General features: G+C 53.0%; 2 protein-coding genes and 1 long non-coding RNA gene across 3 annotated transcripts; 2 read left to right on the top strand and 1 right to left on the bottom strand.

Moving 5' to 3' along the window:
• The first annotated feature begins 11,160 nt into the window (after positions 1-11,160).
• On the top strand, positions 11,161-11,888 carry LOC131095310 (uncharacterized). The gene is made up of 2 exons (XR_009115841.1): positions 11,161-11,216; positions 11,307-11,888. It is a non-coding gene; the product is annotated as an uncharacterized LOC131095310 (long non-coding RNA).
• An 844-nt stretch (positions 11,889-12,732) lies between these two features.
• Positions 12,733-15,940, bottom strand: PEX11B (peroxisomal biogenesis factor 11 beta). The gene is made up of 4 exons (XM_058042890.1): positions 15,845-15,940; positions 15,589-15,704; positions 14,848-15,049; positions 12,733-13,276 (listed from the first exon to the last, which is right to left on the bottom strand). The coding sequence occupies exons 1-4, from the start codon at positions 15,898-15,900 to the stop codon at positions 12,907-12,909; spliced, it is 744 nt and encodes a 247-aa protein (XP_057898873.1). The 5' UTR covers positions 15,901-15,940; the 3' UTR covers positions 12,733-12,906.
• Positions 15,941-16,437: 497 nt separating this feature from the next.
• Positions 16,438-23,102, top strand: LIX1L (limb and CNS expressed 1 like). Its single transcript, XM_058042849.1, is given in 7 exon segments — positions 16,438-16,729; positions 17,640-17,803; positions 20,004-20,144; positions 20,906-21,001; positions 21,885-21,962; positions 22,765-22,908; positions 22,910-23,102. Coding segments are annotated over 7 exon segments (1,014 nt in total). The 3' UTR covers positions 23,009-23,102.
• Positions 23,103-24,971: the final 1,869 nt, after the last annotated feature.

Below are 24,971 nucleotides of genomic sequence, written 5' to 3' on the forward strand. Positions count from 1 at the left end.
CTCCTTTCTCCATGTCCCTGTTCCTGGCGTGTCCCTGTCCCTTCTCCATGTCCCTGATTTTGGGGTGTCGCTGTCCCCTCTCCATGTCCCCATTCCCGGGGTATCCCTGTCCCTTTTCCATGTCCCCAGTCCCAGGGCGTCTCTGTCCTTTCTCCACGTCCCTGTCCCTTCTCCATATCCCTGTCTTTCTCCATGTCTCTGATTTTGGGGTGTCCCTGTCCTCTCTCCATGTCCTCATTCCCGGGGTGTACCTGTCCTTTTTCCATGTCCCTGATTTTGGGGTGTCCCTGTCCCTTCTCCATGTCCCTGATCCCGGGGTGTCCCTATCCCCTCTCCATGTCCCTGATTTTGGGGTGTCCCTGTCCCTTCTCCATGTCCCCATGCCCAGGGTGTCCCAATCCGCTGAGAGCGTACCCCAGCCCCACCGGCGTTGTCACTGCCCCCCTCTCCGGTGTCTCACCTGTTTGCGTTGGGGCAGGAGGGTGCCCGGTGCCACGTGGAACACGTAGAGAGCCCCTCGGTGCCCGTCCTCCAGCGGGGCGCCCACCACGGCTCCGGCCAGCCCGTCCTGGCTCAGGTTGGGCACCGCGCCCAGGGCGGAGCCGAAGCGCGAATCCTGCGGCCTCGGCTCGGGCAGCAGCGACCCCGCGGGGCTCAGGCGCTCCTGGGGGTGCGGGGAGGCCCTCGGTACCGCCGAGGGACGGGGAGCCCCTCAATGCCACCGTGTTCCCGTGATTATCCCAAATTCCCTTGGTACCCCCGAGGGACGGGGAGCCCCTCATTGCCACCGTGTTCCCGCGATTATCCCAAATTCCTTCGGTAACCCCATGGGACGGGGACCCCCTCAATGCCACCGTGTTCCCGCGATTATCCCAAATTCCTTCGGCAACCCCATGGGACGGGGAGCCCCTCAATGCCACCGTGTTCCCGCGATTATCCCAAATTCCCTCGGTACCCCCGAGGAACGGGGAGCCCCTCATTGCCACCGTGTTCCCGCAATCGCCCCAAATTCTCTCCTAGTCCCTCTGCATCCCGCTGATCTGCCCATCCCCTGCCCCTGTTCAACCCAGTTCGCCCCAGTTCAACTCAGTTCACCCCAATCCCCATCCCTCCCACCTGCCCCACACCCCCAGGTTCACCCCAGCCTTCTCACCTGCCCCCCACAGGTACACACAGACCCAGCCCCTCAGGCCCACACCTGGCCCACACAGCACACACAGACCCTCCCCTTTCCCCTCACACCTTCCCCACACCTCTAGGCCCACACCTACCCTTCTCACCTGCCCCACACGCCCAGGCCCACCTCTGCCCCTCTCACCTGCCCCACCCGGTACACGCAGCCCCTCCCGGTCTCACCTGCCCCACCCGGTACACGTAGACCCTCCCGGTCTCCCAGCTCTGCCCGCCCAGGTAGGAGGGCGCTGCCACCAGCAGCAGCTCGCTGTCCCCATCTCCCTCCAGGTCCAGGGCCAGCACCTCGCTGCCGAAGTAGGAGCCGATCTGGGGGTGTGCAGGGGGCTGTGAGGCTGAGGGGGGACCCCAAATTCACCCCCCAAAACCCTCAGGGGTCCCCCAGCACCCCTCACCTGGTCCCCCGTTAACGCCTGGGCCACGGTCACGGTGCCCGCGGGGTCCAGCTGGAACAGCACCACCTTGCCCTTGTGCTGGAACCGGGGGGCACCGGCCACCAAGAGGCGCTGCCCCCCCGGCAGCTGCAGCGAGGACACCGAGTACCCTGGGGGGACAGCGGGCTCAGAGGGGGGGACGGTCCTGGGGGGGCAGGGGGGTCCTGGGGAACCCTAAATATCCGGGTTTGGGGCGTCCCCAGGGTACCCAAATATCCGTGTGTGGAGCATCCCTGGAGCACCCCAAAAATCCAGGATATGGAGCATCCCCAGGGCACCCAAATATCAGGGTTTGGAGCATCCCCAGGGCTGCCCAAATTTACAGGATAAGGAGTATCCCCAGGGCACCCCAAGTTTACAGGATATGGAGTATCCCCAGGGCACCCCAAATTTCCAGAACATTTCTGTATCACCAAGCACCCCAAATATCCAAGACATGGAGCATCCCCCAGGGCACCCCAAATTTACAGAACATTTCTGTATCACCAAGCACCCCAAATATCCATTCCATGGAGTATTCCAAGGGGACTCCAAATATCCGGAACATGGAGCATACCCAGTGTACCCCAAATTTACAGGACATTTCTATATCACTAATGATCCCAAATATCCATTCCATGGAGTATCCCCACAATACCCCAAATTTCCAGGACATTTCTGTATGACCAAGCACCCCAAATATCCAGGACATGGAGTATCACCAAGAATTCCAAATATCCAGGACATTTCTGTATGCCAAATGATCCCCAAATATCCAAGACATGGAGTGTCCCCAAGGCACCCCAAATATACAGGTTTGGAGCATCCCCAGAGTATGGAGTGTCCCCAGGGCACCCCAAATTTATAGGACATTTCTGTATCACCAAGCACCCCAAATATCCAAGACATGGAGCATCCCCCAGGGCACCCCAAATTTCCAGAACATTTCTGTATGACCAAGCACCCCAAATATCCATTCCATGGAGTATCCCCCAGGGGACTCCAAATATCCGGAACATGGAGCATCCCCAGGGCACCCCAAATTTCCAGAACATTTCTGTACCACCAAAACCCCCCCAAATACCCATTCCACAAAGCACCCCTCACTTCACCGCTCATTTCCAGGCTGTGGAAAATCCAATTCACCCCAAAATCTGGAGGGCTTTGGAACCAAACCCGTTGACCCCACGGCCCCCAGGGCTCCCCCGTACCCAGGTAGGCCGCGTGGTTCCTCAGCTGCGGCGGGAATTCCTCCTGGAACGCCCCTCGGGCTGGCACCACGCGCCCGCGCCGCCGCTCCTCCAGCACGCCGCCCTCCCAGCCGTGGGCTCCCACCATGCCAAAGAGGATCCCATCCTGCTGGGAGGGGTGGCACACGTCACCTCAGTGCCCTCGGTGTCCCCAAACCCCCCGTCAGATTTGACTGGAAAAATCCCCTTGCCCAGGATTTTCTCCTGGGAAGGTGAGAAGGCTCGGAGGAAAGTGAAAACAATAATTCTCTAATTCGCTTCTCCTGTGTTTTGCTCCTTTGGAATGTGGTTGGACATTGTTTCATTGGTTTAATGAGAATTGTTTTTACTTAATGACCAATCACAGCCCCGATGGCTCTGTCAGATTGTCTGGAAAAATCCCCTTGCCCAGGGATTTTCTCCTGGGAAGGTGAGAAGGCTCAGAGGAAAATGAAAACAATAATTCTCTGATTTGCTTCTCCTGTGTTTTGCTCCTTGGGAATTTGTTTGGGGATTGTTTCGTTGGTTTCATGTGAATTGTTTTGACTTAATGACCAATCACAACCCCTCTGGCTCTGTCACATTTTCTGGAAAATTCTCCTTGCCCAGGATTTTCTCCTGGGAAGGTGAGCAGCCTCAGGAGAAAATGAAAACAATAATTTCCTGATTTGCTTCTCCTGCGTTTCGCTGCTTCGGAATTTGTTTAGGGATTGTTTAATTGGTTTTTTCATTATTATCTTTTAGCCTTCTGTCTGAATCCTTTCTGTATTCTTTAGTATAGCTTACTTTAGTATTCTTTTATATAATAGAGTGTCATAAAATAATAAATTAATAAAATGATAAATTCTAAGAACATGGAGTGAGATTCATCATTCCTTCCTACCACAGGGCACCTCATCAATGCCACCCTGCCATGCCAGGGGTGAGATGGGCTCAGGGTTGTTTTCCACCTTTCCCACTGTGGTCACAACTTTCCCAAGGCTGTGAGAAGCTCAGAGAAAGGAATTATAAACAATTCTTATCTTAACTTTCTGCACCTGGTGTTTGTGATCACGTTAATGTTCACAAACATTAATGTGTGTGTTATGTGTATGTGCTAATGTGCGTGAACATGTTAATGTGTGTTGGTTACCAAAGGGTGGCTTCTTAATTAGCCAATGTTTTGATTAAAGGACCAATCAGAATATAAAAAGGAATGGGTGTCCTAATAAAGTGGATTTGGCCTTCTGGGTGATTTCTGACTCAGTAGGGACAGGATCACCTCGAGGTGGTGGATGGAAAAGCCAATCTGGGACATCTCCAGCTCGAAGGCGCTCTCGTTGTCCCCGTGGGTGCCTGAAAGAGGAGAAACGAGACCCAGCTCCTCCATCTGGAATCCCCAGCCCTTCCCACCACCCCAGCCCCAAACCAGCACCTTCCAGGCTGAAGATCCGATCTCCCAGAGCATCCACGATGTCGTTGAGGGCAGCCTCGTCCGTGACGTTGAAGAAATACTTCTCATCGGGGTCGCTGGCGATGAACTTGATCTCCCGGATGAAATCCTCGGGGTCCTGCTGCCTCCTCAGGTAATGCCCCAGCACCTGAGGGATGGACAGGGCTCAGCAGGATGCCCAGGGCCCGGGGGGACGCAGGGAGGGTGGCGGGGGCTCACGGCGATGGCGTAGCGGGTGACGTTGCGGCGCTCGCACTCGGCCAGCGCCGCGGGCAGCTCGTCCCCGTCGTGGGACTCCCCGTCCGTCAGCACCAGCAGCAGCCGCGCGGCCCCCGGGCGCCCGCCCCGCGCCGGGCTGAACGACTCCGTGCTGCGGGAGAGGGATGCAGGGTGAGGGCCTGGGCAGCCCGTGGTGAGCTCTGCCCCAGGGCTGAGCCTGATGCCAGCCCTGACCCTGACCCCCGTCCTGATCCTGATCCCAGCACTGATCCTGATCCTGGATCCCAGCCCTGATCCTGATCCCAGTCCCAACTCTGATCCTGATCCCAGTCCCAACTCTGATCCTGATCCCAGTACCAACCCTGATCCCGATCTCAGCCCTGATCCCAACCGTGATCCTGATTCCAGCCCTGATCCTGATCCCCGTCCTGATCCTGATCCCAGTCCTGATCCTGATCCCCGTCCTGATCCTGATCCCGGATCCCAACCCTGATCCTGATCCCAGTCATGGCCCTGATCCTGATCCCAACCCTGACCCCAGTCCCAGCCCCAATGCCAATCCAAATCCTGACTTGATCCCAAACCCAATACCAGTTCCAATCCCAACCTAGACCCTAAACCCAACTCTGACCGCAATCCCAGCCCCACTCCCAATCCCAACTCTGACCCCAATCCCACCCCGATCCTGCCCCCACTCCCATCTCGATCCCAGCCCCAATCCCATCCCGATCCTGCCCTCAGTCCCATCCCAATCCTAGTCCCACTCCCGATCTCGATCCTGCCCCCAATCCCACCCCAATTCTGCCCCAATCCCACCCCAATCTTAGCCCCAATTCCCCCCCAATCCCACCCCCAATTCCCCCCCAATCCCCCCCAATTCCCCCCAATCCCACCATGCCTCCCGGATGGCCATGGCCGTCCTGGTCTCCCTCCCCTCCTGCCGGGTCAGGTTCCGCGCGGCCTCCAGCAGGCTCTGGGCTGTGGGGTGCTGCCCCAGCGCCCACTCCTGCACCAGGTGCTCCCCGTACTGCAGCACCCCAACCTGGAACGGGGAGAGTCAGAACCTCAAAACATCCCCCAAATTCACAGAGAACCCCCAAATCCCCACGGTGCTGCCCCAGCGCCCACTCCTGCACCAGGCGCTCCCCGTACTGCAGCACCCCAACCTGGAACAGGGACAGTCACAGCCAGAGAGAACCCCCCAAATTCACAGAGAACCCCCAAATCCCCACAGTGCTGCCCCAGTGCCCACTCCTGCACCAGGTGCTCCCCGTACTGCAGCACCCCCACCTGGAACGGGGAGGGTCAGAGCCCCAAAGCATCCCCCAAACCCACAGGGAACCCCAAACCCACAGGGACATCCCCCAAATCCACAGGGAACCCCAAAGTCCACGGGCAATCCCTCAAATCCCCAGGGACACCCCTCAAACAACCAAGGAATCCCCAACTCTACGGGAACACCTCAAACCCCCGGGGACCCCCCCAAACCCCCAAGGAATCCCAAAATCCACAGGAACATCCCTCAACCCCCCCCCAGAGAACCCCCAAAACCCCAGGGACATCCCCCAAACCCCCAAGGAATCCCAAAATCCACAGGAACATCCTTCAAACCCCCCCAGAGAACCCCCAAAACCCCGGGGACATCCCCCAAACCCCCAGGGAATCCCAAAATCCACAGGAACATCCCTCAAACCCCCAGGGAACCCCCAAAACCCCGGTGACATCCCTCAAACCCCCAGGGAATCCCAAAATCCACAGGAACATCCTTCAAACTCCCAGGGAACCCCCAGAACCCCCGGGGATCCCTCAAACCACCAGGGGGGACAATGGCATCACCCCAGGGACATTACCCCAAGGACAATGACACCACCCCAAGGCTGGCATCATCCCAGGGACATTGCCATCACCTCAAGGGACGTCACCCTAAGGGATGATGCCATCCCCTTGCCCTGGGGACACCGTCCCAGCCCTGGTGACACCGAGGTGGCCTGACCTGTGTCTGCCCCGGCCCGATGAAGAAGCGTTCCAGAACGTTCCCCAGGAAGGCCTGCACCTCCTCCCAGGGGTAGATGCTGTTGGAGCCGTCCAGGAGCACCACGATGTCCATGAAGGTGGAGCAGCCTGGCAGGGGACACCGGGGGTGACACCGGGGGTGGCAGGGCCCGGGGGCTCCCAGGAGGTGCCACCCCACTCACGCTGGGCCGTGGGGGCCATGGTGGCCACCAGCTGCAGCTCCTGGTCCAGCTGGACGCAGCGGCCGGGGCTGAACACGGAGGTGCCGCATTGCTGGGACCACAGCGGGGCACAGGCCTGGGGGAGAGGGGACACGAGGTCACAGCAGGGACATTGCCACCCCCGCCACCCCCTGCCTCAGTTTCCCCCTGCCTCAGTTTCCCCCTGCCTCAGTTTCCCCACCCCTCCCTCAGTTTCTCCATTCCTGCCTCAGTTTCCCCACTCCCACCTCACTGCCCCCATTCCTGCCTCAGTTTCCCCATTCCTCCTTCATTTTCTCCATTCCTCCCTCAGTTTCCCTGCCGCTCCCTCAGTTTCCCCTTTCCTCCCTCAGTTTCTCCATTCCTGCCTCAGTTTCCCCACCTCTCCCTCAGTTTCTCCATTCCTGCCTCAATTTCCCCATTCCTCCTTCATTTTCTCCATTCCTGCCTCAGTTTCCCTGCCGCTCCCTCAGTTTCTCCATTCCTGACTCAGTTTCCCCACTCCTGCCTCAGTTTCCCTGCCCGTGCCTCAGTTTCCCCGGCCGTGCCTCAGTTTCCCCGCTCACCACCAATCCCCCGTCCCTGGACTCGGCCAGGGTCATGCCCAGGTGCCCGGCGCTGCTGCTGAGCCACGGAACCGCAGCGCCTTGGGGACAACGGGGACAGAAACGGGGGTGAGCGCCTCGGGGAGGGGGGGGGACCCCAAAACCTCAGCAGGGTCTGGGGTGTGGGGGGACCCCCAGAGTGCAGCACCCCCAGCTGGAATGGGGAGGGTCAGAGCCAGAGGGAGCCCCAAAATAACCCCCAGACCCACAGGGAACCCCCAAACCCACAGGAAACAGAGAGAGTCAGAGCCAGAGGGAGCCCCAAAACTTCCCCCAAACCCACAGGGACCCCCCAGATTTCTCCCCATGGGTACCGAGGTTGGCCTTGGCACAGGAGGAGTTTTGGGGTCCCACGTGGGACCCCCTCAAAACCCAGGGAAACCCAAACACACAGGGAACCCCCAAACCTCCAGAAATCCCAGTCCACAGGGACTCCTCAAACCTCAGGGAACCCCAAAACCCCAAAAAATCCCAAAGTCCAGAGGGACCCCTCCAATCCCCAGGGACTCCAAAACCCCCCAAAAAATCCCAAAGCCAACAGGGACCCCCCAAATTCCTCATGGAACCCCCAAACCCCCGGGAACCCCTACACCCACAGAGACCTCAAATCCATGGGGACCCCTCCAATCCCCCAGGGAACCCCCAAATCCCACAGGGACCCCCCAAATTTCCCCCTCCCCGTGGGTACCGAGGTTGGCCTTGGCACAGGAGGAGTTCGGGGGTCCCATGTGGCACCTGTAGATGTCCCCTCGGCCGTCCCCGTCCCACGGGGCCCCCACGAGCAGCCTGAGGGGACAAAATGGCGGTCGGGGGGGGGGGGGGCGGTGACACAGAGGGGACACCGAGGGTGCCACCACCCCCTCCCCTCCCCCAGCACGGCTTTGGCCACTGTTTATTTTGACGTTTTTTGACGATTTTTGACGATTTTTTTGGGGGTGGGCGCCGTGCCAGGGCTGTGCCGCCCACGCCTGTCTGTCCGTCTGTCTGTCTGTCTGGCCGCAGCCTCCTGCTCCTCCCGTGCTTCCCCTGCCCTCAGTTTCCCCATTTCCACCTCAATTTCCCCATTCCTGCCTCAGTTTCCCCTTTCAAACCCCCTCCCCACCGTTCCTGCCTCAGTTTCCCCATTCCTGCCTCAGTTTCCCCATTTCCACCTCAATTTCCCCACTCCTGCCCCAGTTTCCCCTTTCCCACCTCCTCCCCACCGTTCCTGCCTCAGTTTCCCCTTTCTGACTCAGTTTCCCCCCTTTCCTGCCTCAGTTTCCCCTTTCCCACCCCCTCCCCACCTTTCCTGCCTCAGTTTCCCCCTTTCCTCCCTCAATTTCGCCACTCCTGCCTCAGTTTCCCTTTTCCAATATCAGTTTCCCCGCTCCTGCCTCAGTTTCCCCATCCCTGCCTCAGTTTCCCCCACCTTTCCTGCCTCAGTTTCCCCCAGGTCTCACTCACCCCTTGTCCCCACCACTGCCCCACTGCAGCACCCGGTATCCAAACTGGGACTCCGCTGGCCCCAGGAACACCCTGGCAGTGCCCGCGTCGATGTTGAACCCCTCAGCGACCCCTGCAGAGGTGGAAATTCCCTTTTTAGTCTTTTTTCCCCCCAAAAAAACCCATTAAAAATAAAAATTTTCCATTAAAAATAAATTTTTTCCCATCAAAAATGAGAATTTTCCCATTAAAAATAAGATTTTTTTTCCCCATTAAAAAATAAGATTTTTTCCCATCAAAAATAAGATATTTCTCCATCAAAAACAAGATTTTTTTTCCCTTAAAAATAAGATTTTTTTTCCCCATTAAAAATAAGATTTTTCTCCATTAAAAATAAGGTTTTGCCATTAAAATTAAGATTTTCCATTCAAAATTCCGGGTTTTAGTTCCTCTTAGGAATTCCCCTTCCCACCTTGAGCCCGCCCTAAATTCAGAGATTTTGGTGTTTTCTCCCTCAAAAATAAATCAATTGGGAGGAAATGATCAAAACTGTTCAATTTTAAAGGGATTTCAGTGTTTTCTCCCTCTAAAAAAAATCCAAAATAAATTAAATGGTGGAAAATGACCAAAACTGGTCGATTTTAAAGGGAATTTGGTGTTTTTTACCTCAAAAAAATCTCAAAAATAAATTAAGTGGGGAGAAATGACCAAAATTGGTCGATTTTTAAGGGATTTTGGTGTTTTCTCCCTATTAAAAAATCCAAAATAAATTGAGTGGCGGAAAATGACCAAAACTGGTTGGTTTTAAAGGGATTTTGTTGGTTTTTTTTTTTCCTCAAAAATAAAATTAGGAGGGGGAAAATGACCAAATTTGATCGATTTTACCCCAAAATCCCCCCTGGAAATTCAGAGAGAAAGGGAGGGGAGAACCACACGTGGCTGCACTCGGATTATTCAAACTCCCAGACCTTAATCCCAATTCTGATCCCAATTTTAGCCCCAAAAAAGCCCCAAATTGCCCCAAATAAACGGAATTTTTGGGTTTTACCTGGGAGCAGGATCAGGGCCAGGAACAGCCCCACATCCCTCATGGCTGCAGCTCCAATTCTGACTCCAAGCAGGACAAAAATCCCCGAGTTTGGGGTTTTTTTCCTCTTTTTTTTTTTTTTTTTTCAGTTTATTTTTCCCTCCTCCTTCACCCTCAATTGGCTGCTAAAAATAAATGTGGTTTTGGATGGGAGGGAGGCGAAATTTCAGGAAAAAAACCAGCAAAGTGGTAAAAACACAGGGAAAAAAGGAGAAATAAGGGACAAGTGGGTGCAGGATTTTTTTGGTGGGAGTTCTGGATGATTGAAAGGGAATTTTTCCACTTTTTTCTGGGAAAATGAGATGGGAAAAATCTGAATTTTCCCCCAAGGATTGAAGCACACAGAAATTGGATATTCCCCATGGGGACAGTCAGGTGGGAAAAGGGATTTTGGGGGGTCTGGGTGGGGTTTGGGTGGATTTTTGGGTGAATTTTGGGTGGATTTTAGGTGGATTTTGGGTGGATTTAGGTGGATTTTGGGTTGCCACGTCCTCCGGGTGACACTGGCACCACCCGGAGTTCAAAAAAAAAAAAAAAAAGGAAAAAAAATTAAAAAAAAAAAAGGGAAAAAAAATCCAAAGTCTGCGAGTTAGGACAGAGGGAAAATTGTGCTGCCAGAGGTTGTGGGAAGGGCTGGAATTTTCAGGAGGAATGAAAAAAAAATAAAAAATAAAAAACATCAAGGAATGAGGAGAAAAACAGAGAAAACGGACAAACAGCGAGTGTGTGGCCCCGGCGGCCAAACAGGGCCCTGCCCACGGGGAAACTGAGGCACAGAGGGGAAACTGAGGCACAGAGGGGGAAACTGAGGCACGGGGCCGCCAGTTCAACCCAGTGCCCCCAAGTCCAGCATTCCCAGTCTGGCCCAGTGCTCCCAGTCCATCCCAGTACTCCCAGTAGAGCATTCCCAGTTCAACCCAGCCCAGTGTTCCCAGTTCAGCCCAGTAGTCCCAGTCCAGCATTCCCAGTGCCCCCAGCCCATCCCAGTACTCCCAGTCCAGCATTCCCAGCCCGTCCCAGTGGCCCCAGTTCAGGGGCAGGCTTAGGTGACCATCAGAACCAGGTTTAGGTGGGATCAGAGCCATGTTCAATATCAGAACCAGGTTTAGGTGGGCATTAAAACCAAGCTTAGGTGACCATCAGAACCAGGTTTAGGGGGGCACCAGAACCAGGTTTAATATCAGAACCAAATTTAGGAGGGGCATTAAAATCTAGTTTAGGTGGCCATCAGAACCAAGTTTAGTATTAGAACCAGGTTAAGGGGGAATCAGAACCAGTTTTAGCATCAGAACCAGGTTGAGGTGGGCATCAGAATCAGGTTTAGGTGGGATCAGAACCAAGTTTAATATCAGAACCAGGTTTAGTATCAGAACCAGGTTTAGAGGGGCATTAGAACCAGGCTTAGGTGGGCATCAGAATCAGATTTATGGGGGTATCAGACCAAAGTTTAGGTGGGGATCAGAACCAGGTTTAGTGAGATATCAACCAGGTTTAGTATCAAAACAAGGTTTAGCATTAGAACGAGGTTTAGGTGGCCATCAGAACCAGGTTTATTATCAGAACCAGTTTTAGGGGGGGATTAGAACCAGGTTCAGTATCAGAACCAGGCTTAGTATCAGAACCAGGTTGAGGTGGGCATCAGAACCAGGTTTGGGTGGGGATCAGAACCAGGTTTAAGTAGGGATCAGAACCAGGTTTAGTATCAGAAACAGGTTTAATACCAGAACCAGGTTTAGGTGGACATTAAAAACCAGTTTAGGTGGGCATCAGAACCAGTTTTGGGGGCATCAGACCCAGTTTCTTCCCCCAGAGGTGCTGGGCACTGAACCAGGGAATGGGCACAGCCCCAAGAGCTCCAGGAGTGTCTGAGGCAGTGTTTGCTGCACTTTAATCATTAAATTATTCATTAATTAATTACACTGAAACGTGGGATCCCCTGGAGTGCTCCCCACCCAATTCCCACCGGGATTCACACCCTGCTCCAAAGCCTTCAATGCCTGAAAAGCCTTTGGCACAGCCCAGGTGCTCAGGATGGGGCTCCCAAAAATCCTTCAAGATATTCCAGCTCTCCCAGGGACAATCTGGAATTTAATAATTTGGGGCTCCCAAAAATCCTCAAACCTACTTCTGTTCTCCCACGGACAATCTGCTTCTGGAATTCAAGAATATCCCAAAAATTCCTGCTCTCCCAGGGAGAGATCCAAGGAAAATCTGACTCTAGAATTTAATTTGGAGTTTCCAAAAATCCTTCAAGATATTTCTGCTCTTCCAGGGACAACCTGCCTCTGGAATTTAATAATTTGGAGCCCCCAAAGCCATGGATTTATCCTTGACACCGATTTTTTCCCACTCTCCTCTCCCTGCACTCAGATTTTTTTATAAGGCAGGAAAAAATTATCCAAACAATTTGGGGTTGTATTCATTATCTGGCACCAGAATCACCCCAAAACCATGGCTTCACTCCCCAAAAAACCATGAGAAGCACCCAGAAATCCTCATTTTCCAGCCCCAATCCCGCATTTTCCAGCCCCAAATATTCCCTGTTCGCTGCTCCACATGAAAGGCTCTTCCCAGACAGAAAGGGGGAATTTTGAGACCCCATTTTTTCCCTAAAAGTCAATAGGAAAGAACACATTTTGGGAGCTGATGTCCTTGTGGGATCCAATGCTGGAACCTCATGGCTCCAAAGAGTCAGGAATGACGGGAATGGCACTTCCAGAGGTGCCAAAACCCCCCAAAATTCCCAAGAAATTTATGGTTTCAGCTTGAGCCAGGGGTGGAGGATGGTGAGGATGGAGAGCAGGGACAAGGTGATCCCACAGAACCCCACATTTTCCAACCACAAATATTCCCATTAGCTGTTCCGTGTCAAAGGCTCTTCCCAGACAGAATGGGGGTTCAATGTTCCTCCTTTTTTTCCTTAAAAGTCAATAGGAAAAAAACACATTTTGGGAGCTGATGCCCCTTGTGGGATCCAATGCTGGAACTTTGTGGCTCCAAAGAGTCAGGAATGAAGGGAATGGCACCAACCAGCCAAGTCCAGAGGTGCCAAAACCCCCCAAAATCCCAAAAAATCCCCGAAATCCCCAAGAAATTCATGGCTTGAGCTTGAGCCAGGGGTGCAGGATGGTGATGATGGAGAGCAGCGACGAGCTGAGCCCACAGAACCCCACCACCGCCGGGCTGCTCCTGCACAGCCCCAGCCTCTCCAGGGGGATCACCAGGTCGCAGGCGTTCCTGAGCAGGTCCAGCAGCAGGGGCGGGTTGTCCCTGAGCACCTGCAGCAGGAGGTGCAGCTGGAGCTGCAGCTGCAGCCGGAGCTGCTGCAGCCGGCCCTGGGCGCAGGGCTGGGCGCGGCTCTCGGCGCTGCGGCCGCGCTTGCGGGCGGCCCCGGCGCGCTCCAGCAGCAGTCGCAGCTCGTAGGCGTCCCTGCTCAGGTTCACCACCAGGGCAAACAGGTAGTACCTGAGGGGGAGAGAGAGAGAGGGGGAGAAGGGGCAGCACGAGGGTCTGGATGCTCCCAGGAGCTACAGAAATGCCCAGGGGGTGGGAAAGTCTAAACTCGCCCGTGGGATTCCGGTCCTCGTTTTCCCCCAGGGGGATCCCCATTCCCGGCTTTTCTCAGGAATTCCATTCCATTCCATTCCATTCCATTCCATTCCATTCCATTCCATTCCATTCCATTCCATTCCATTCCATTCCATTCCATTCCATTCCATTCCATTCCATTCCTTATTCTCCCCAGAGGAACCCCATTCCCTGCTCTCCCTCAGGAATTTCATTCTTTTCCCCATAAGAACTCCATTCCCCGCTCTCCCTCAAGAACTCCATTCCCTGTCCTCCCTTGGGAATTCCATTATTTATTCTCCCCAGGGGAATCCCATTCCCTGCTCTTCATTGGGAATCCCATTCTTTCTTTTCCCCAGGGGAATCCCATTCCCTGCTCTCCCCCAGTAATCCTATTCCCTACCCTCCATTGGGAATTCCACTCCTCTTTCTCCCCAGGGGAACCCCATTCCCTGCTCTCCTTCAGGAATTCCATTCCTTATTCTCCCCAGAGAAACCCCATTCCCTGCTCTCCCTCAGGAATTTTATTCTTTTCCCCATAAGAACTCCATTCCCTGCGCTCCCTCAAGAATTCAATTTATTTTCCCCCAGGGGAACCCCATTCCCTGCTCTCCCTTGGAAATCTCATTTCCCTGCTTTTCATTGGGAATCCCATTCTTTCTTTTCCCCAGGGGAATCCCATTCTTTATCTTCCTAGGGGAACTCCACTCCCTGCTCTCCCCCAGTAATCCTATTCCCTACCCTCCATTGGGAATTCCACTCCTCTTTCTCCCCAGGGGAACCCCATTCCCTGCTCTCCCTCAGGAATTTCATTCTTTTCCCCATAAGAACTCCATTCCCTGTCCTCCCTTGAGAATTCCATTATTTATTTTCCCCCAGTGGAACCCCAATCCCTGCTCTCCCTCAGCAATCCCAATCCCTGCTGTCCCTCAGGAATTCCATTATTTATTTTCCCCAAGGGAATTCCATTCCCTGCGCTCCCTCAGGAATTCCATTATTTATTTTCCCCAGGGGAAGCCCATTCCCTGCTCTCCCTCAGGAACCTCATTTTCTCTCTCCCTCAGGAACCTCAATCCCTGCTCTCTCTGGAGAATTCCCTTGCTTATCCTCCCACGGGGAGCCCCATTCCCTGCTCTCCCTCAGGAATTCCATTATTTAATTTTCCCCAGGGGAACCCCACTCCCTGCTCTCCCTTGGAAATCCCATTCCTCGCTCTCCCCTCAGAAATCCTATTCCCGGCCCTCCCTTGTGGAATTCCACTCCTCTTTCTCCTCGGGGGAACACCATTCCCTGCTCTTCTCAGGAATCCCATTCTCTGCTCTCACCCAGAAATCCCGTTCTCTGCTCTCCCTTGGGAATCCCACTCCTTATCTAACCCAGGGTAATTCCATTCCCTGCCCACCCCACACACACCTGAGGAGCCTGAGGGAGGGAACCCTCAGGAATCCTCCCCAACCCCGCTGTCTCACCTGAAGGACCTCTGGCTCCATTTCTCCATGGCCAGGCCGGGCAGGACGCCGCTTTTCCCGGCCCACAGGACGTTGTCGCAGGCCAGGAACAGAGCGCGGTTCAGGTGGGACAGGGTGAGGCAGAAGCGCAGCACGGGGTCGGGGAGGTGCAGCGAGCGCTGGGCGCCCCCCAGGGCCTCGGCAGAGCCCCCCAAACGCAGCACTGCAATGGGGAGGGGGAAAAGAGGGGTGTGAGACCCCAAAATGTCCCCTCAAAACCACCCTGATCCTCCCCAGAGCCCCCCAAATGCAGCACTGCAATGGGGAGGGGGGAAACCAGGGGTGTGAGACCCCAAAATGTCCCCTCAAAACCACCCTAATCCTCCCCAGAGCCCCCCAAACGCAGCACTGCAAAAGGGGGGGGGGGAAACAGGGGTGTGAGACCCCAAAATGTTCCCTAAAAACCACCCTGAGCCCCCCAAACGCAGCACTGCAGAGGAGAGGGGACACCGGGGGTGTGAGACCCCAAAATGTCCCCCTCAAACCCACCCTGATCCCCCCTCACCGCCTCAGCCGAGCCCCCCAAACGCAGCATTACAGGGAGAGGGGGACACCGGGGGTTTGAGACCCCAAAATCCCCCCTCAAAACGCCCCAAAGGCAGCACTACAGGAGGTGGGGGACACCAGGGGGGTTACCGGGGGTGCGAGACCCCCAAATCCCCCCCTCAAACCCGCCCTGTCCCCCCCCCCAGCCCCACTCACGCTTGCGGCCCAGGCTCAGGTGCGCCTCCAGCTGCTGCAGCCGGCTCAGGGTCCCGGAGCTGCCCCCGGAGCGGCTCAGCGCAGCCCCGGCCAACACACAGGCGTACTGGGCGGCCCTGGGGACAACGAGGGAGTCACGGGGGGCACCGGGGACATCACCGGGGACATCACCGGGGACCCCCCGTTCTCTGGGATCGCCTCTCCGCCCCGGGACCCCCGTGACCCCCCTCCCCTGCCCGCGGAACCGCGGCCGCACCTGAGGAGGCGCTCCCGGGCCTGGCTCTGGGCGCTGAAGCGCACCCAGGCCTCCATGGCGCGGGCCCGGTACCGAGCCCGGTACGGCGGCGTCACTTCCGTCACAGCCGCGGCTCCTTGCCATTGGCGGAGCGCGGAGCCACCCACTTGTACCAAAACAGAGCCCGTGAGTGGGCAGCAGGGTAATCTCCGCCTTTAAATCTGGGTACAAGAGTTTGATTGGTTTGTTTTGTCATTAATTGCTTCTGCTGATCAATAAGAATGGGGCTGTCATCCCGCGCCGTCATCTCTGCTAATTTGTGTTTTCTGCATTTTGATTTGTTTATTCCTCTGTCAATCAAACGAATTATGCAATTCTATTGGTCAATGGGCACCAAATCCCTGCCCCGTTACCGCCCCACGACCACACACCGCTATTTGTGTTAGTGGGTGAGTGCGCCGCGCCCTGACCCCGCCCCTCCAGCCGCGCACCGCGTTCTGATTGGTCTTCTGATGCTTTCCCCGCCTCCCCCTCCCCGATCCGGCGCTTCTATTGGCTCGCTGAGCTCCGAGCGGCGCTGATTGACAGCGCGGCGCTGAGGAGGGAGCGCGGCTATGGAGGCGGTGCGGGCTCAGCGGCTGCAGCCCGGGGTGGGCACCGGGCCCCGCGGGGCTCGGCCCGGCCTCACCGGGGCTCCTGCGGGGCTCGGCCCGGCACCGGCAGCGGGGTCGGGGCTGGGCCCGGGGCTGGGGCTGCCGCCGCCGCCGCCCCCGCTGGGCCTGCAGGGCCCCCCCGCGCCCCCCGGGCCGGGAGCCGGGGCCGTGCCCGGGCCGCCCGCGGTGCTGCGGGAGGCGGTGGAGGCCGTGGTGCGGAGCTTCGCCAAGCACACGCAGGGCTACGGCCGCGGTGAGCGGGGCGGGGGTAGCCGATAGAGCGGGCTGGGCGGGGGGCGATTGTCCCTTATTCCATTTTATCACTTTTCTTTATTTCCGTGTCCTTTTTCCTTATTTCCTTCTTCACCCCCTTTTCCTTATTTTCGTTTCCATTTTCCTTATTTCTATTCCCCAATTCCTTTCTCCCTCACCCCCTTCTCCTTTTCCTTCTTTCCATGCCCCAATTCCTTCTTTTCGTGACCCATTCCCTTTCTTCCCATGCCTTCCTTCCTTCCTTCCTTCCTTCCTTCCTTCCTTCCTTCCTTCCTTCCTTCCTTCCTTCCTTCCTTCCTTCCTTCCTTCCTTCCTTCCTTCCTTCCTTCCTTCCTTCCTTCCTTCCTCACCCCCTTTTCCTTATTTCCATGCCCCAATTCTTTCCTTCCTTCTCTCCTTCCTCACCCCCTTTTCCTTCCCCCCTTGCCATTTTTCCTTATTTCCATGCCCCAATTCCTTTCCTCCTCACCCCCTACTCCTTTTCCTTCTTTCCATGCCCCAATTCCTTCTTTTCGTGCCCCATTCCCTTCCTTCCTTCCTTCCTTCCTTCCTTCCTTCCTTCCTTCCTTCCTTCCTTCCTTCCTTCCTTCCTTCCTTCCTTCCTTCCTTCCTTCCTTCCTTCCTTCCATCCTTCCATCCTTCCATCCTTCCTTCCATCCTTCCTTCCCCCCAATTCCTCCTCTCCATGCCCCTTTTCCCTCTCTCCATGCCCCTATTCCTCATTCCCACACCCCAATTCCTCATTCCCATGCCCCAATTCCTCATCCCCACACCCCAATTCCTCCTCTCCATGCCCCTTTTCCCTCTCTCCATGCCCCAATTCCTCATTCCCCACACCCCAATTCCTCATTCCCATGCCCCATCCCCTCTCCCCGCGGTTCCCCGGGCAGTGAACGTGGTGGAGGCGCTGCAGGAGTTCTGGCAGATGAAGCAATCCCGCGGGGCCGAGCTGCGCAACGGAGCCCTGGTTCTCTACGAGATGGTGCCGGCCGCCAGCCCCCCCTACGTGTGCTATGTCACCCTGCCCGGGGGCAGCTGCTTCGGCAGCTTCCAGGTACCGTCCCCACCCGGGAATGCCCCTCCAAAATCGTTTCCCAAATATCTCCTCCCTGTTATGTGTTCTCCTCCCTGCATCTGCCTCTAAACCCCTTCAGTTGTAAGGAAATTCCTGGGGGATGCCCCTCCAGGACCACACCACGATCGTTTCCCAAATATCTTCTCCCTGTATCTGGATCTAAACCTCTTTAGTTTCAAGGAAATTCCTGGGTCCAGGACCCCACCAGGATCGTTTCCCAAATATCTCCTCCCCTGTTGTGCATTCTTCTCCCTGAATCTGCCTCTAAACCTCTTGGTTTAATTGCAAGTCGCTGCTGGTCTGTAAATCCTCATCAGGTCCCAATCTGGAAAGATTTGGCTGTGGACTGTGCAACCTTTTTAGTTGCAAGGAAATTCCTGGGAATGCCCCTCCAGGACCCCACCAGGATAATTTCCCAAATATCTTCTCCCTGCTGGGTGTTCTCCCTGTATCTGCATCTAAATCTCTTTAGTTTCAAGGAAATTCCTTGATCCAGGACCCCACCAGGATAATTTCCCAAATATCTTCTCCCTGCTGGGTGTTCTCCTCTCTGCATCTGCCTCTAAACCTCATTAGTTGCAAGGAGATTTAATTGCAAATTTTTCCTGGTCTGTAAATCCCCAATCTGGGAAGATTTGACTGTGGATTGTGCAACCCCTTTAGTTGCAAGGAAATGCCCAGGGAATGCCCGTCCAGAACCCCATCAGGATAATTTCCCAAATATCTCCTCCCTGCTGGGTGTAGTTCTCCCTGCATTTGGCTCTAAACCTTTTTATTTGTAAGGAGGTTTAATTGCAAGTTGCTCCTGGTCTGTAAATCCTCATCAGGTCCCAATCTGGAAAGATTTGGCTTTTTAGTTGCAAGGAAATTCCTGGGAATGCCCCTCCAGGACCCCACCAGGATAATTTCCCAAATATCTCCTCCCTGCTGGGTGTTCTCCTCCCTCCATCTGCCTCTAAACCTCTTTAGTTGCAAGGAGGTTTAATTGCAAATTTTTCCTGGATTCTGTAAATCCCCAATCTGGGAAGATTTGGCTGTGGATTGTGGGGTTTTGGTGTCCTTTATTGCCTGGTCTGGTCACTTACAGATGAGGTAGGAGAGGAGATATCAGGGAAAACTGTTGGATTGGCTGGATCTGATCTTCCTTCTCCTTCCCAGAATTAGATCCTTCCTTTTCCTTCCCAGGATTTGATCCTTCCCAGGATTCGATCCTTTTCCTTCCAAAGATTTGATCCTTCCTCCTCCCTCCCAGGATTAGATCATTCCTTCTCCTTCCCAGGATTAAATTAAATTTAATTAATTAATCGAGAGTGCAGCGGGAGGTTCTGAACCTCTTTTTGTTTTGCCCCCAAATCCTGGCCTTTGAGGGGAATTTGGGAACACTTTGAGTGTGAAAAATTAATTAAAATAAATTAATTGACAGTGCAACAGGAGGTTCTGAACCTCCTTTGGTTCTGTCCCCAAATCCTGATCTCAGAGGGGAATTTGACAACACTTTGGGTCTGAAAAAATCAATTCAATCAAATTAATCCCCAACGCTGTGGGCAGTTCTGATTCTGCGGGTGCAATTGTGATTCTGGGGGTGCAGTTGTGATTCTGGGGGTGCAATTCCGATTCTGGGGGTGCAGTTCCGATTCTGGAGGTGCAGTTTTGATTCTGGGGGTGCAATTGTGATTCTGGGGGTGCAGTTCCGATTCTGGGGGTGCAGTTCTGATACTGGGGGTGCAATTGTGATTCTGGGGGTGCAATTCCGATTCTGGGGGTGCAGTTCCGATTCTGGGGGTGCAATTGTGATTCTGGGGGTGCAGTTCCCATTCTGGGGGTGCAGTTCCCATTCTGGAGGTGCAGTTGTGATTCTGGGGGTGCAATTCCAATTCTGGGGGTGCAATTCCAATTCTGGAGGTGCAGTTCCGATTCTGGGGGTGCAATTGTGATTCTGGGGGTGCAGTTGTGATTCTGGGGGTGCAGTTCCAATTCTGGGGGTGCAGTTCCGATTCTGGGGGTGCAGTTGTGATTCTGGGGGTGCAGTTCTGATTCTGGGGGTGCAATTGTGATTCTGGGGGTGCAGTTCCGATTCTGGGGGTGCCATTCCCTCGCTCCCCCCCCCAGCCCCCGCTGCTGGTGCCCTGGGGGTGCGCGGGGCTCCCGGGGTGTCCCCAGCGTGGCCGTGTGTCCCCAGTTCTGTCCCACCAAGGCCGAGGCGCGCCGCAGCGCCGCCAAGATCGCGCTGATGAACTCCGTGTTCAACGAGCACCCCTCGCGCCGCATCACCGACGACTTCATCGAGAAGAGCGTCTCCGAGGCCCTGGCGTCCTTCAACGTGAGCAGGGGGGGCTTGCTTGGTCTTTTTTTTGGGTCAGATTGGGCCGTTCTCTGACCCTGACGTGGGGTCATTTAGAGGCGGTTTAAAAAAATGTATTCTGTTTTCGGTCTTGTGTGTAGGGTGAGGCAATACAGGCAAATGTTGTAATTCACTCCATCACAATCTGAAGCTAATTATTTCTAATTTCTAAACTTATTTCCAGTTTCTGAACTTATTTCTAGTTGCCCTTTCAGTCTTATGTGTAGGGTGAGGCAATACAGATGTTATAATTCATGCCCATCACAATCAGAAGCCAACTATTTCTAATTTCTAAACTTATTTCTAATTTCTAAACTTATTTCTAATTTCCAAACTTATTTCTAATTTCATTTTCAGTCTCATGTGTAGGGTGAGGCAATACAAATGTTATAATTCATGCCCATCACAATCAGAAGCCAACTATTTCTAATTTCTAAATTTATTTGTAATTTCTAAACTTACTTTTAATTCCATGCAAAACAGATTGTTAAAAAACCACCAGCTGCAGGTTATTTTTCATATTTGGCTGCCATTGTTTATCTCCAGCTCCCCTAAAGCTTCCAAAGTCAATTCTGGAAAATATTATTTAGCTCCTCTCTGTCTGAGCATGCTGTCACATCCGCACGTGTGACGGCTCAGCCTGTGCTGCCATCGGGCTCTCCTGGATCCCACTGGGAATTCCAGGAGTGGGAATTCCCAGGGATGGCAGTGGCAGCTCCACAGCTGGGGTTTCTCTGCAGGGCAACCGGGAGGAGGCCGATAACCCCAACACCGGGATCGGGGCCTTCCGCTTCATGCTGGAGTCCAACAAGGGGAAATCCATGCTGGAGTTCCAGGTGCTGTGTCCACTTTGTGTCCTCTCCTGCCCAGCTCCCACTCCTGGTTTGCTTAAGGGATGTTTGGGTTGGTCTCCCAGGTGTATTTTTAGTTTTTTTCCATGGGAAATTGTAGAAGTCCATCTGAAAATCCTTCGTCGTCACCCGTTCATTTCGGGCAGACCTTCACAGAAATTAACTCAGATTTTCCTTCTGATTCTGCTCAGATTTGGGGTAACTCCAATTATTCCCTTAGAATTGTTTTTTACTCACTGTCACTCTGATATTTCCAAATGTCCTAATTGCAGTAATCCAGTTAATTAGTGGGATTCGTCCTTAAAAACAGGGGAGCAGGAGCTCCCACAAGATGGGAAGATATTTCCCCCAAAGACTGGTGGTGGGTTTGGGATGTCCTGACCTCAAAGCACAACCTGGTATCCCACTGGAATGTGGGAAAAACATCTGGATAATGGGAAGCCTGAGCTGCCAAGGGAAGGTTCTGGAACGTGGATCAAGATTAGAACAGCTAGAAATGGAATATCTGCTCTCATTACACACATATATAGAATTATAGATATGTGTTATAAATATATTAGAGATATAAATATATGTACCTGTATTTGCAAAGCAAACATTCTCTTAGTGACCCTCCCACTTTAGAGAGTCACTGCATTTCATTTTAAATGTAGAATTCCTTAATGAGGTGCCTATATCACTATATTCTATCATTTTGCTGCTCTGTGTACCACCAGCATTTACGAGAATTTATTCTCATGCATTAAAGAATATTTTATGGTACCAACCTTCCAAAACACACAAGTGGAAATCACCCAGCCCTGAGCAATCCCAGCACATCTGGTGGTTTTATATTTTATATTTTAAACCCTCCCTCTTGCCATGCCAGGAGCTGATGACAGTTTTCCAGCTGCTGCACTGGAACGGGAGCCTGAAGGCCATGAGGGAACGTCAGTGCTCACGCCAGGTGAGTCCCAACTCCATCCTGCTGCTCCTTCCCATTCCTGAGCTTCCCCTGAGGCCTTGTGAAGGACAAATGATCCAAATTGATCCAAACCTCAGCCCCAAGAGCATAAACAATGCGGACTGAAGAGAGAAAACAAGGAAAATGGGACTTCAGGTGGTGGAGCTGTAATTGGACAATTAACTCCAATATGCAAATGGATCAAAACTTCTAAAAGTGAGAGACCCTGTGACCAGGTGTCCATTTTGTGACCATTTTGGGTCCATTTTGTGACCCACCATGGGTCCATTTTGTGACCCACCATGGGTCCATTTTGTGACCCATTTTGGGTTCACTTTGTGACCATTTTGTGACCCATCTTTGGTCCATTTTGTGACCCATCTTGGGTTCATTTTGGGTCCATCTTGGGTACATTTTGTGACCATTTTGGGTCCATCTTGGATCCATTTTGTGACCCATCTTGGGTTCATTTTGGGTCCATTTTGTGACCCATCTTGAGTTCGTTTTGGGTCCATCTTGGGTCCATTTTGTGACCATTTTGGGTCCATTTTGTGACCATTTTGGTTCATCCTGGGTATAGCCCTGCCTGGGCTCTCACACTGCCCAAGGCGCATCCATTGAGAATACCCTTTTAACAAACCCCTGCTTTATTAATTAACTCTGCCCAACCTCTGTCCTAGCTCAACCTTCACAGAGCCTCATTCCCTTAAAGTTCCTTCCAAATTTTAACAATTCTATCGCGTGCCCATATGGGGTTTTTTTTTCCCCCCAATTCTAACAATTCTCTGCCTCCCATTCCCGCCAGGAAGTCCTGGCTCACTACTCCCATCGCGCTCTGGACGATGACATCCGAAACCAGATGGCCCTGGACTGGGTGAACCGGGAGCAGAACATTCCAGGCGCCCTTTCCCGGGAGCTGGCGGCCACCGAGCGCGAGCTGGACGAGGCCCCGGCTGGCCGGGAAGGAGCTGAGGTTCCACAAGGAGAAGAAGGACATCCTGCTGCTGGCAGCTGGCCAGCTGGGCTCAGCGCACTCCTCTGGCTGCTGAAACCCCGAAATCCCAACCCTTGGTTGATGCCCAAAATCCTTTCCCCAAGTCCCGGCCCGTTTGCACATTTAGAGGAAATTTAGGGAAAAAGCTCCTGAATGGATTTTAGCAAATTTCATCCTGGTTTTTAGAGCTTCTCCTCGTTCTTCCCTTCAGAGCTCCTTATTCCCCAGGGAAATTTTTACACTCCTCTGGTTGCTGAACCCCAAAATCCCACCCTTGGTTGATCCCCAAAACCCTTTCCCCAAATCCCAGCCCGTTTGCACATTTAGAAGAAATTTAGGGGAAAAGCTCCTGAATGGATTTTAGCAGTTTTATCCTGGTTTTAGAGCTGCTTCTCAGCCTCCTCATTCCTCCCTTGAGAACTCCTTATTCCCTAGGGAACTTTTTGTTCCCTCATAATCCCTACAGATTTTTTCTTGTCCCTTATTTTCGGGGTTCAGATCCCAGGTTTTGTCCTCTCCTCACTCCATCATTGCTGGAGCAGTTGGGATTCCATGGAATCCAGTGTTTCCTCTGGAAATCCCATTGGATCCTCTCCCTCCTGCAAAAGGGATCAATTAGAGCTCCTTGATGAGCTCCTTAATTAAATGAGTGAGTGCCAAGGTGTGCAATATCCAGATTTAATTTTGGAATTAATACTGGGATCAGACTGCAGCATTTGGAATTAAATCTGGGATCAGCCTGCAGCATTCCAGGATCTGCAGTTGTCCCCATGGAATTGCCCTGTCTGGAGGCAAACATCAGCATTGGAAGGTTGGAAAAGTCTTGGAGAGTTTGTGGATGAGGGAGGGATTTGCACTAATCATTCCTTATCCTTTGTATCCGTATGGAATTTAGACTATATTTAGCTTTAAAACCCCTTTAATGGCATGGAATTGTTCAAACAGCTCCGAGTCCACCCAAGAAAATGTCAGTTTATCTGTGGAAATTTCCATCTTACTCCCCTTTTCCCCAGCAGACTGGGAGTACAAACTGCATTCCAAGCCAGAATTCCTTTTTCACCCCAGCTTAGAGCTTTTCCCACTTCTCATCCCCTTAAACCCTGCAGATTCCACTGTTCCCACCCTCCTCCTTCCCTCTGCCTGACCACAGGATATTCCAGCAATAATCATTGTTTTAGGATAAAATTGGAATAATTCCATTATCTGTAGGTACCCCATTTTTATATCCACATCCTAACAAGCTTATTTTGGGGGTTTATATATTTTTTTATACTTTTTACAAACACTAATAACGTTCAGTGTCGCTGGAAATTGGATTTTAAAAGGGATGGGGGGGGGGGTTGTGGGGTGTAATTTTCCTGAAATATTGGAAAAATTTGATTTAGGAATAACATGGAGTTAATCCTGCAATTTATTTTACACCTATGGGAATCCCTGAAGCTCATCCCAGTTTTTTATGCTCCAAATAAATCTGGGAGGACTTTAGGAGTTCCATCACTGTGGAATTAAAAAAAAAATAAAAATAAAAGGGAAAAAAACATATTCCATTGATTGTGGGATCAAGGCGCCAGTTTGGAGGCTCTGGATCTCTGTGGAAGGCGTAAAATTAACAAAATTCAGATTTTCTCAGTATGGGGAAAGTCGTGCTTCTTGTTGAGGCAGTGGAATTATGCGATAAACACTACTGTGGATTTTCTACAATAAACCCAGCGATTTTGGTTAACTTTGGTGCTCTTGCTCATTTTTGGGGGAGGGGGGGGGGGACGGGGAGACAGTCGTGCCCAGAAACTGCTTTAAGCCGCGTTGGTGTGTGGGGTTTAAAATTCCCAGGGTTTAAAATTCCCGCGGTTCAAAATTCCCAGGGTTTAAAATTCCCGTGATTCGAACTTCCCGCGGTTCAAAATTCTCAGGGTTCAAAATTCCCGTGATTCGAACTTCCCGCGGTTCAAAATTCTCGGGGTTCAAAATTCCCGGGGAAAAAAGAACCGCCCCGACCTTCTCAAGATGGCGGACGGGGC

Source organism: Melospiza georgiana, chromosome 33 (genome assembly GCF_028018845.1).
Source record: "Melospiza georgiana isolate bMelGeo1 chromosome 33, bMelGeo1.pri, whole genome shotgun sequence".
NCBI classification, from domain to species: Eukaryota; Metazoa; Chordata; class Aves; order Passeriformes; family Passerellidae; genus Melospiza; species Melospiza georgiana.

Coding starts and splice junctions, on each gene's coding strand:
- PEX11B (XM_058042890.1), bottom strand. CDS start 15,900: ATGGAGGCCTGGGTGCGCTTCAGCGCCCAGAGCCAGGCCCGGGAGCGC. Junction 15,705..15,844: donor GCCCGGGAGCGCCTCCTCAG/GTGCGGCCGCGG, acceptor CGTTGTCCCCAG/GGCCGCCCAGTACGCCTGTG. Junction 15,050..15,588: donor CCTGAGCCTGGGCCGCAAGC/GTGAGTGGGGCT, acceptor TCCCCATTGCAG/TGCTGCGTTTGGGGGGCTCT.